Here is a 12,438-nt window from a genome sequence, read left to right on the forward strand (position 1 = left end):
TATAGTAACTGGAACCAATTGTTACTGCAGTTCTGACACTCTCATGTGTCACGCATCTGAGTTCTCTCGATTTAGATGGCGCTGCCGTCCCAGGGGGCTCGTTCGTAGCTTTGGTGCTCGGAGGTACAGGGTGACTTGGCCTCAAGAGCCCCCCATTTCCCCCCCAAACACCACCTTCCGAAAACCTCTTTGTTCACCTGCTGTCAGCTTCCTCCTCCTCTGACTAATCCAGGGAAATGCTTGATTTTCCTTTCCTCTCTTGCTCTTCTCGTGACAAGACCTAAAAGGGAGACATCACAGCGGGGCTGGGCAGGGAGCCTCTCCATGAAGGCGTGACTGCCTCTGACTTTCTCCACAACCTCACTCTCAGCCTGGCTGAGCCTCATGCAAACTGCTGTTTCTGGCTAAGAGGAAAATTTGTTTCTTTACTCTGAATCAGTGCCCGACATTTTCTAGTGCTCCTGCTCATTCTAAAGGCACTTCATAAAACGGCTTGCTGCTCACCTCAAAGCTAAACCTACTCATGTATATTTGCCCTGATTTTAAAACTGAAGAGTGAAGTGGTTTCCTACAATCAGAAACACAGTCAAGTTCTTCCCTATGAAAGAAATCGGGTCTAGGATGACATTTCCACAGATGGGAGCCCTGGTTCTCGAGGCAGAAGACATTTTTGGTTGTCATAATTTGGGCAGGGGGCGGAGGGTAGAAGGGGTACTATCGCATCTAATGTGTGGAGGCCGGGAATCTGCTAAACATCTTACAGTGGACGGGACATTCCCCGAGAGCAAAGAATGATCCAGCCCAAGGGCACCTGGCTTGCTCAGTTGGAGGAGCAGGAGACTGTTGATCTCAGGGTCATGAGTTTGAGCCTCACATTTAGTAGAGACTATTAAAAAATAATAAGTAAGGGCGCCTGGGTGGCTCAGTGGGTTAAGCCTCTGCCTTCGGCTCAGGTCATGGTCTCAGGGTCCTGGGATGGAGCCCCGCATCGGGCTCTCTGCTGAGTAGGGAGCCTGCTTCCCCCTCTCCCTCTGCCCGCCTCTCTGCCTACTTGTGATCTCTCTCTCTCTCTGTCAAATAAATAAATAAAATCTTACCCAAAAAATAATAAGTAAACTCAGAAAAGAATGTTCCAGCCCAGAATGTGAATAATGCCAGTGTTAAAAAACCCTGGCTTATAAGAGCTTACCTCCTGTGAGTCTTCCAACAGGAAAGCTGGTTTTCCTCTCTAGATGCCTGGGTCCATCTCGGAAGGTGTCCTGAGCACATCCCACCTGGCAGCTCCTGGCCCTGGGAAGAGATGCCGAGTCCCTCTTCAGACATTAACTTATGCCTTTTAGATGGGACACTAACTTGTACCTTCCCATCCCAGTATCTGCTCACTTGGCCTTCGCCTTCTGCTCTGGCTTTTCCTGGTGTTTCAGATGTTTCCAAATGGGGTAGAAATTTACTATACTAAGAGTGGCTCTCATCAAGAAAGAATTATAGAGCAGAGGGCCTTTCTGTTCCAGCCCTCTGGGAGGGAGAGAAGAGCACTTGGGGGTCAGTCCCCACCCATCCTGTGGGGTCCAGAGCCAATCAGGCCAGTGGTCACTGCCAAACCTGCCCCAGGTTGCTGTTTCCCACTTCAGAATCCAAGCGGGTAAAGAAGTACTTTGAAAAAAAAAATGGTACTACCCACCAGTTCCTATTCTTTTTAAGATTTTATTTACTTATTTGAGAGGGGAGAGAGAGAGAGAGAGAGCATGAGCAGGGGGAGGGGCAGAGAGAGAGGGAGAAGCAGACGCCCCTAGAGCAGGGAGCCTGACACGGGCCTCGATCCCAGGACTCCGGGATCTCAACCTGAGCTGAAGGCAGACACTTAGCTTAACTGACTAAGCCACCCAGGCGCCCGCACCAGATTTTCTTTTTGTGGTGATTGCTCTATTACTGAAAAGAAGCAGAAACTACAAGTGTGCATAAACCTAGAGTTCCTTCAGTATTTACCAGCATATCTGAAGTTTTAGAATTTTATATTCATATTGCTTTAAGAAATAGCCTAAGACTCTTTCTTTCTTGTGTCTGATTGCAGAGCCACTGGGGCTAAGGGGGAGTGGGAAGCATGGGGTCCTTTGGGTCCTTCCAGGTCAGGTTTGGGTTGGAGGTGGGAGTACTGCCCAGGCCTCACTCAATGCGTGGAAGTTTATACAATGGCTTGACTTCGCGGTCAGGCTGATTCATCCATTTGGCCGTTGACGTCTGCCTCTGGCCCAGCCAGGACAGAAGGGGGCCCCTTAGGAACTTCTGGCCCTGTTCCCTCTCAAGGGGACGCACAATAGAGCTGTGATAAGACAGGGTTGGAGGGGGAAGTGGACTTTTGGAAACAGGATATTTTTAAATTAGAGAAAGAAACAGAAGGGTTGTGACTCCCGTTGTGACAGGTGGGCCCTGAGACTTCCCCAGACTCTGAAGGGACTGGGTTCAAGGTTGGACAGCAGAGCAGAAACTGAGGCCTCTTGGAGCATGACCGTCTATGATACTGAGGACTCGGAGCGGGTGGGTGATGACCTTCCTGCGATTACCTCTGCCACCTTCAGGAATGGCAACCATCCCCCATCCCCACATCTCCTCCCTTCCCCAGACAGGAAGTCCCCATAGTTTCTCTGTCTCCAGGTTTGTGCCGTGGGGGTTGTTTGGGGAATCAGCCCCAACCATTTGGGCCCCTGTTCATTTAGAAACTGCTATTAGTGGGCGGCCTGATCCTTTCCAAAGGGGCAAACCACAGCCCTCTCTTGCTTGTGGTAGTGAAAACCATCTCTAACTAATAGGCGGGCATGGCTCACTCTCACCATAATATCTTCTGCGCTCCTTTGCCTTTCTTTACCTCACTCTGATTTTCCTGACATCTGGCCAGGCCCATCTTCAGCACCGCAGCCTGGCCGGGGCTGCTGGTTCCCCCCACCGCACTCTGGCAAGAACACGGTGTTGAGACAGACCTTGGGCCATGTATCCCAAGAGCGATAGGCAATGTTTATACCTTGATCCCACTCCTGGGAATGGACAAACTATAGGAAATATGGAAATAGCTTTATTCCCGAAGAGGATATGGCAGCATTATTTAAAATAGCAAAAACTTGGGGACACCTGGGTGGCTCAGTTGGTTGGGCGGCTGCCTTCGGCTCAGGTCATGATCCTAGCGTCCTGGGATCGAGTCCCGCATCGGGCTCCTTGCTCGGCGGGGAGCCTGCTTCTCCCTCTGCCTCTGCCTGCCTTTCTGTCTGCCTGTGCTCGCTTTCTCTCCCTCTCTCTCTGACAAATAAATAATAAAATCTTTAAAAAAAAAAATTAAAAAAAAATAAGATAGCAAAAACTTGGAAAGAACCTAAATTTTTACAATAAGGAACTGGATAAGTAAACAGTTGCACATCTATTTAATGATAATTACGCAGCTACTCCCAATTATGTTTAAGAAGGTGCCAGAGAATGTTCGTGAAATCGTGTTATGTAAGAAAGATAGGCTATGAAATGGCCTGTATTATATATCAGAACTCGGTGGGGGGGAACCTCTGGAGAGCAGAAAATCACTGGAAGACAAAAGTGTCAACACGGTTTGAAGAGTAGAACCAGAGATCATGTTTATCTGCTACTTTTTACTTCCCTGTAATTTTCAGGTTTTTTTTTTTTTCCTGAAATAACATGTGGTACTAATTTAAAAAACAAACAAACAAAAACCTACTTACGGGGCACCTGTCTGACTCAGTGCCCTGACAGGTGTGTGTGACATGTGTGACTCTTAATCTCAGGTCATGTTTAAGCCCCACCATGGGTGGAAAGATTGCTTAAAAAAATCAAAGAAAATCTTTAAATTGTTTTCAAGGTCTAGTGAGTTGCCAAGGATTTTATGTGCTTGTCACATGGGGCTACAGGGTCCAGAGGAAGCTGTCTGTGGGCAAATGAGCCATCCAGCCATCTGGCTAAGGACCTAGAAAGCCTATGACTCTGGGCCTCTCCTTCTGCATCCCACCCCCCTCCTTTCACCTTGGAGTTCCTGAGATTTGAGGGGAGGGAGCCTAAGGCACTCTGTATATTCTCACCTCCATGTTATCCTTTGTTTTGCAGATTTCATGGAAAACAGATATTCTGTAAGTACACTTTCATTAACTTTTTTTTAAATAGTCCAGTGAACACTGTAATATTTCCAAACTCACCCAGATTCTATGTTCCCACTAGTTACACCCCTACACCAGCCTTGTCTGTTTTAGACCAGGAGCCCCAGACACGTCACAACTAGCCTGGGACAGGGAAGGCTTGGTCATCTGGCTGACAGGGTGCTCTGGGCCTGCTGTGGTTTCAAATACTCTCTCCCAAGGTTCCAACATTATATCTCAGCCCTCCTGTGAAGAGATACCCCCCATCCATCACCACCACCGTAGGACTGGGAACCTAGGGCATGCCCTAGCTGCCCGTGAGTAGAGTGCACATTTCCTCCTAGTCCAGCTTCAGGTTTTGGAAGTGAGGCAGACTGGGGGGTAGGGGTGGGGGAGAGTCTGCTTGAGGAGGAGAGGATCCAACAGCTTATTTAAACTTTGAAGTCTGAGAACCTACGCCAGTCACCCCAATACACCAGGCCCTCTGATCTCAAGGTCCTTGACCCAATGAAGGAATTAGATAAGTTAACACTGATGAGGATCATAACTCACCAGATGCTATGGAAATGCAGAAGAGAGACTGGCCTGGTTAGGGGTCTCCTCCCCAAGGAAGGGGTTGTTGGTATGGGCCGTGAGGAATGAGTCTCACTATAGTTGCCAAGCAGCTCAGAATGGGAGGAGAAAGGGTGTGGGGGGCAAGTGCTAGGAAGTGCTAGGAAGAGGTCAGTTAGGGTTTACATGCAAAGGATTCCAACGCCTCATTATGTACAAGGTTTCACCCTGTAGGAAGTTGAGGATTTAGGAAGCTGCTACTTGGCAGATGGAAATGTTTTTTAAAAATGTAGAAATCCAAGTTCAAATTTTGCCAAGACCTGTCTTCTCCTGTCTTCCCACTCCTGACCTCCGTACCAACTATGCAGCAGTGCGGGGGTTAACTCACTGGGCCTCTAGTACCTTGAGAAACAAGGAACTGCTTCTTTAAGGTCTGGGAAGAACTCTATGCAAAATTGCTGGTCACCTTCCAATGGGCCCCCTGGCTTCCTTTGTTTTGCTGGAGTCTGAATTCTTATAAAATAGGGAACTCCTTATGCCTTTGCTGGGCAGGAAACCACTGACATTCTTTTCATGGAGGAAAGCTATCAATCTGAGGAAAAGAGGAATGAAATGAATGTCTTTTTCCAGCTTAAACCCACCCAGACTCCTGAAACCAGAGACTTGCTTTGGAAGGGCAGGGGGCCCAATCTATAGGTGAGAAAACTGAAGGCTGAATGGGCATAACAGCCCGGCCCGGGTCAGCCAGCTAGGTCATAACAGGGCCAGGACTAGAACCTAGGTCGGATCTGCAGACTCCCTCGAAGAAGTGACATCACCATTCAAGGCAGGTCTGCTGGATCTGCGGGACCGACTTATTTACTTTGTCTTTGATCCAAAAGGTCTCTCTGGACAAAGGCTCTGAACTCCAGGACAGATAGAACTTTCCTTTCCCCCAGAAGTTGGCCCGTGGGTCTTGCAGTCTGCTCCCAGGATGCTCCTGAGAGCTCACTGGCAACCCAGCCTGCCCCACCCCAAACCGTAAAGCCTTTTGTGGGGAGCTCTGGGGTGCCCAGCCCTTGGGAGAGAGATTTGAAATCTTTAAGCGAATGCATTTTGTTTATAAAAGCAGCAGGTATAGTTTTGCTAATAATCAGCTGGTGAGGGTCAGGAGAAAATTAATTGAATTGCCCAGCAGGGAAATGGGAGGGGATTTCCTTCCTGAAATCAAACCTGGCGATCATTCCCAGTTGTTTAATGGCCGTTGCTTCTGAAAACACATTGGAGGAAATATCTTAACAATGAGATAGCCACTTAGCCAAATACTAATTTAGTATTGTTCGACTTGCTTCAATGGCACATTCTGACTTCATTTTTCCTCTGCCATTTTTGCCTTGTTTATAAATTGTGTTTGTGGCCCAGGCAGACAGATAATGAGAAAGAGAACACCTTGTACTTGAACGGAAGGGGTGAATCTGGACCTTCCTGGGGCTCGGGATCTTGCAGCAGCCTCGCTTTCTTATTGCAAAAAGGAGGCTCCCGGTCACAAGTGGCCTCCTTCCCTCCGGGGAGCCGGCCGGCCCCTGGGCCGTGGTGGGAACTGGACTACGAGGGCCAGTCCTCCAGCCGTCTTTGGGGTGATCCTGTCCTCCTCAAAGCTTCCCAATCTGTAAAATGTTGATGGTGAGACCAACAAAAAACACTACCGGCCACCCAATTAAAAGGGTCTTAAAGGCAAAATGAGATATTTTACAAACGCCCATGTAAATGCAGCTTGGTTATCTCTTTAAAGACCTTTTCTGGGGCGCCTGGGTGGCTCAGTGGGTTAAAGCCTCTGCCTTCGGCTCAGGTCATGATCTCAGGGTCCTGGGATCAAGTCCCGCATCGGGCTCTCTGCTCAGCGGGGAGCCTGCTTCCCTTTCTCTCTCTCTGCCTGCCTCTCTGCCTACTTGTGATCTCTCTCTCTCTCTCTCTCTCTGTCAAACAAGTAAATTTTTAAAAATCTTTAAAAAAAAACAAATAAAGTCCTTTTCATCACTCTGGCAGTATGAGGTATGGATGGGGGATTTACATCCCTTAGCCCTGAAATGCCTCTTCACAGGATTCAACCAAAGCGAGGCTTTGACTTAAGAAACCGGAGACCCCCTCCCAACCCCCCAAACCTAACCTTTCCCTGATAAGCTATTCACTAGCCATGTCACTTTGGGCAGATTTCTTAACCTTTTGAGGCCTTGGTTTCTTCATCTGTAAACTGGAGGTAAAAACGACGCCCCCCCCCCAACCTGGCCATTGCAAGGATTAAATGAGGGTCTAGCACAGACCTGGTTTATTGCAATCGCTCTATAAGGGGCACATTGTAGAAGCAGGAAGTAGAAATCCCAGAGGTGTTAGAAGCAAAATGACCTTTGAGAGCATCCACACCATGTTCTGGACAGAAGGGGGGCGATTTCAGGGCTGTACTTGGGTGGTTGACGGCTGGCCGCTGACTGAAGCACCAGGACGGATAGGTCTGGGATGTGAGCGTGTTAACCTTTACTTCAAGGTCCTGTGGCCGGTGGCCCAGCCCTTTCCATCCGCAGTCCTTGCCTCGCCTGGAGAAGGAGAATGGAGGCGTCTAGGGAGGGGCTTGGTCTGGGGCCTGCAGGAAGGCTGGACACCAGGGTCACCCCTGTGGGCAAAGCGGAAGAAATGAAGTGAAAGGAGCTGCCAAAGGCTGGCAGGCCTCCAGCCCCCTGGGGCCAACACCTCTCTCTTGGCCGGCTTGCCAGGCTCTCTGCTGGCAAAGGAGGAGGCAGAGCCTGGGCCTGCCAGCTGGAGCTCCTTGGACCTGCATCCTGTTCTGACGTGGCAGGGCCAGAACAAAAGGGGGACTCGACCTCAGCCCCCAGCTCCAGGAACCCACCAGCCTGGCCACGGGGCTCCCAAGACCTAGCTAATCCTCACAATTGCCCCAACACTGGCCTCCCTGAGGTCCCTCCGCGGCAGGGCGCCCTCTGCTCCCAGAGGAGCCAGAGTCGGGGCTTCCTTTGCTGCCTGCCCTTTGGGGCCCAGGGCCCCTCTACTGCAGCACTCCCCATCCGCTCGCCCCCTTGCCACATGCATTCGTCCAAATCTGACCCACCTTGGAGGCTCTGTCCATGATGCCGTCTGTGAGTCCCCAGTGAGCTCCTGTGGATCGCTGGGAAATCTTCCACGGGGCCACACCACCGTGATGGGCAGGGTATAAAACTCGTGCATCCTCAGTACAGATAACAGGGTCGGAGGTGGGTCCAGTCCCTGGCGGATGAGCAGGTATCAAAAATCCCATACAAAGCAATCAGCGAATACAAGATGGAATCTTTTTTTTTTAACTTGATGATGCAAAACATACACAACAAAATTGACCACTTTAGCCATTTTTAAGTGTCCAGTTCGGTGACATGAAGTACATTCCCGTGGCCGTGCAGACGTGACCACCCTCCATCCACAGAACTTTCTCATCATTCCAAACCAAGAGTCTGCCTGTTCAACATTACCTCCCCATTTCCCCTGGAAACCAGAGTTTTTTGTTTTTTTGTTTTGTTTTTTAAAGACTTTATTTATTTACTTGACAGAGAGAGGTCACAAGTAGCCAGAGAGGCAGACAGAGAGAGAGGAGGAAGCAGGCTCCCCACTGAGCAGAGAGCGGGATGCGGGGCTCGATCCCAGAACCTTGGGATCATGACCTGAGCCGAAGGCAGAGGCTTTAACCCACTGAGCCACCCAGGGGCCCCTGGAAACCAGAGTTTTCCTTTTCATCTCAGTTTGACTGCTCTGGGTACCTCGTGGAAGTGGAACCCTTATTTGTTCCTTTTGTGTCTGGCTTCTTTCCCTTAGCAGCATCATGTCTTCAGCCTTTATCCACATTGAAGCCCTTCAACTTTTCAACTAAAACCACAGACCTAGAGGCAGGGCTGGAGCAAGAAGCTGGGTCTCTCATAACCGTCCTAGTCTTGCTCCGTGGGTAAGGGTGACACCCCCAGACATAGCCCTGGGGCACAGCGGGTCCTTGACAGAGCAGGTAGACCTTCTGCTCTGCGGTGTCTCCAGGGAGGACAGGCTGCAGGCTTACAGAGCTGGCGAGGACAGAAGGGAAGAGCAAGTGTGGCCAGGGGCCGCCCCACAGGGTGGAGGTCCTGCCGAAGACAGCACTGCTTTGGAGCTCCTTTGTGAAGGGCTGTCTGGAGTTTTGCATCTCTTTCCACCAGGCACATCTTCAGTCCTGAAGGGTGTGACCGTAGCTCGTCTTCTTCTCTCTTGTCTCTGCAGAGAACGGAAGGCTCGCTTGATGGAACTTAGGACTGCAGGAGCAGACACTCCTCCGCGGGGGGACACCCACATTCCAAGAAGAGCAGATGATTCCCGTATTCCAAGAGCTCTGTGCGCTTCCTTATGATCCTGCCCTGCTCCCACCGGACATAGCAGTTCCTCAGGCCAAGTCACCAGTTCTTCATCCCTCCTAAGACCTTTATGTGGGGCACAGAGGGATCCAGAGGGGCTGGTGAATTCCCACCCAGCCCCCCTCTCACCAAGTTGGAGCACCCTCAGGAGTGGAGAGCAGCAGAAGGACGTTCAGGGTCAACAGCCTATTGGGATATTTTGAAACTTGAATATTTTATCTCATACAGAGATAAAGAACTTTTCCAAGTATCTTCACACACACAAACCATTTTTGTTTTGCTGTCGATCACTTCCTAGCGAATGGCCTGGCTTAGGGGCTAATTTTTCTCTTTGCCTTTGGTCCTTCAAAGGCCTGTGGTTCTGGGTAGTCCTCGCTCCTTGTAAGGTCCACGGCACCGACCAGACAGCGGCACCCTGTTCCCTCCGTGACCTCGCCTGCCACAAACGCGAAACCAACGCTGTCTGGGAGTGTCCGCTTTGAGATGCCAACTTGAAGCTCAGGTTCATTCCGGGCAATGCACAAAATAGAAAACGACACTGGACCGAGCACAGATGTTCTTAAGATGATTTTCTATACCTTTTCTTTCTTTTCCTCTACCATGCTGAAGGCAGCAAGACAGGAGGATGTTGGCCTACAGCAGATACTGTTTTTAATAGAAAAACGAAATACATATTTTTCTTACTAATTTTTTTTTTAATTTATTCCTTGCTAAAGAAATGGTCTCCTGAGGTCTTAAGATGTTTCTGATGGTGTCTTGAGTGGGTGGACGAGTAGCTGCGACCATTTTGTGGTGGGATTTCACTAGGGAGCAGAGACCTAACTGAACCCATTTCCCCCAGCCGCCTCAGTGACACAGCTGCAAGGTTTTGTATTAAATAAATTTGATCTTTACTCTTCACGGACCTGTGAAATGTTCTTTTCTAAGAGGCAGCACGCATATAGGATGTCTGTAGTGTTCGAGGACTCCTGGCTTTCTGAAGTCACAAAGAACCAAGCAGGTCTTATCAGCTGGTTGTCTCCTACGGGCCCAGAGCCTCTGGCCTTTGCCGAAAGCAGAGCCAGAGGAAGTCTGAGTGTCAATCACTGAGTCATTAATACCCATTGGCTGGTTCTCAGGTGTTTGCTTCCCAAGCCAAAGCCTGCCAGGCTGTCCCTGGCAGTTGGGGTTGCCAGACTGAGCAAAAACAACAAAAACCCAGAACAGGATGTTTGGTTAAATTTGAATTTCAGGTAAACGGACTATCTTTTAAGTGTAAGTATATCCCCCATAACATGTGGGATGTACTTATACAGTAAAAGTATTCATTTATCTGAGATTCAGATTTAACTAGGCATCTCCTATTTTATTTGGTAACAATACTGGCAAAGCACCCTCCTACCCCTATAAGCCAGCCTCACTGGCCTCAGACCAGACCTCACTGCCCCGAGGGCCGGGTCCCAATCACAGCATCACCCTCCTGGGCCCAAAGGCAGAGGGAGCCACGGAGTGCGTGTCCTGGCTCTGCCACGTGACGGCCGCAGGAATGTGAAAGAGCCTCTTAACCTTGAGCCTCAGGTCTTCAGCTCCACAATGAGGAGATTGGACTAATGGTTCTTAACATTTGGAGGGTTTAGACGCCTTTGAAAGTATGAAAGCTATGGACTCTCACATGCACACACGCACGTACACACACACCAAGTTGTTTCACAAAAATGTCCTATAATTTCCCAGGTTCCAGGGTCATGGACTCAGGTTGGAGGCAAAGGAGGAGACAATCTGTAATGAACTTAAAGTCTGACAGTTGATGTGTTGATGATCTGGGGAAAGCCCAGAGCCACATGTCAGCTCCTCAGTCCCTGCTCCCACCAGGCCACTGCCGTAGAAACTGGGACGATCCATTCCTATAGCTTATGACTTATTTATGGAGCGTAAGTGAGTTTTTAATTGTTTTTCCCTCTTATCTGTATTTCTGAGAGGGAAACCACACACACACACACACACACACACACACACACACACATGGACTTTTCATAGCAGATTCAGTATCTAAAAATCTAAGTCCAAGATCCTGGTTCAGCTGTCCTAACCCAATGGCATAACCAAGGGTCTAAGCCAGAGCTCCTCCCTGAAGAAGAGCATCAGTCACCCTTTCCAGGAGAGCCTGGTTATCCTCGGCACTCAGAGCTCCCTCTCGTGTCGTAATAGACCATTAAAGGACTTAACCACTCTCTGCAAACGCGTAGTGGCATTTTTTCCCCTCTTCTGAGGATCCTCTAGAGATCAGCCGCCCATGTCAGGAGCATACACTGAGCACTCCATCAGCATTAACTGATAAACTGTATTCTCACCCCTTGACAAACGCAAGATGGGCGAGGTGACACCAAGGTCAGCATTCATCCATCAAAGCAGTGGTATTTCTACCAGGGAGATTTTGCCTCCCAGGATCACTGGGCAGTGTCTGGAGACATGTTTATTTGTCACAATTGGGTCGGGGGAGCCACTGGCATCTGGTGGGACGAAGCCAGGGATGCCGCTGAATGTCCCACAACGCCCAGGACAGCCCACCATCGCCAAGAATTATCAAGTCGAAAATATCAGTAATGCCTGCACTGAACCAGCCAGTTATTCATTTATTTTGTCCCCGTCACGCTCTGTTTTCCCGACACTGTTGGAAATAGGCCAGAGTATAAGAATCACTTGGCTCCTGCTCTTCCTGGAACACACAATCCAGTAGAGATACAGACGAGGAAAGCACCGATTACAACGATGGGACAAAGACCGCAATGGGGGAATTTAGAGCCAATGGGGCCACGGAGGAAGGGCTCCTCACTCTGACCTTGGGGAACCACAGTGTCCCAGAGGAAGTTGGGTCTAACCAGAGACCTGAGAACAGGTAGAGGGTACTGGGCGGAAGAGGCGGGATGAACATGGCTGACAAAGGGGGAGAGTGTGCTGAGGCCCTGAGGCAAGTGAGAGAATGGTGTCCTCAAGGAATAACAGGAAGACAGTCTATTGGCCCCAGGTCCTCTCCCAACCGAGGATCAATCAATCAGTCCTCTTCAAAAAGCCACCATTGTCCTCTGAAATTTCTGCTGGGCACCTCACTGGTCTGACTCAATATTTGAGAGTCTTCAGGAGAGGCCTTCTGAAGGTTGCTCAACCAGAACTCAGCTCCTGAACACAGTTGTTTTTAAGACCCTCCATGGGTGTTATTAGCATGTTGAAGAGAAAATCTTCCGCCATAGACCAGATTCTGCCCTTGCTCAGCCCTGTGTGGCTCAAATGAAAAAGTGAACTGCAGGGAAGTGGAAGCCTGGCTATTTGAGGAGAGTCTCCACAGTCGGGGCCCATGGGATGGGTATGGATGGGTAGGATATGGC

General features: G+C 49.6%; 1 protein-coding gene across 3 annotated transcripts in view; it reads left to right on the plus strand.

The window, feature by feature from the left end:
• The window catches only part of LOC111158031 (platelet and endothelial cell adhesion molecule 1), a 59,382-nt gene extending 49,406 nt beyond the window's left edge, over positions 1–9,976 (plus strand). For all 3 annotated transcript variants that reach the window (XM_022519821.1, XM_022519822.1, XM_022519823.1), the window contains 2 exons: positions 4,099–4,121; positions 8,946–9,976. In XM_022519821.1, coding sequence (XP_022375529.1) covers positions 4,099–4,121; positions 8,946–8,975 — 53 coding nt within the window. In that variant the 3' untranslated portion in view covers positions 8,976–9,976. The remainder of the gene's footprint in view (positions 1–4,098; positions 4,122–8,945) is intronic.
• Positions 9,977–12,438: the final 2,462 nt, after the last annotated feature.

Source organism: Enhydra lutris, unplaced genomic scaffold (genome assembly GCF_002288905.1).
Source record: "Enhydra lutris kenyoni isolate GAN:26980312 unplaced genomic scaffold, ASM228890v2 scaffoldscaffold57, whole genome shotgun sequence".
Classification (NCBI taxonomy): domain Eukaryota; kingdom Metazoa; phylum Chordata; class Mammalia; order Carnivora; family Mustelidae; genus Enhydra; species Enhydra lutris.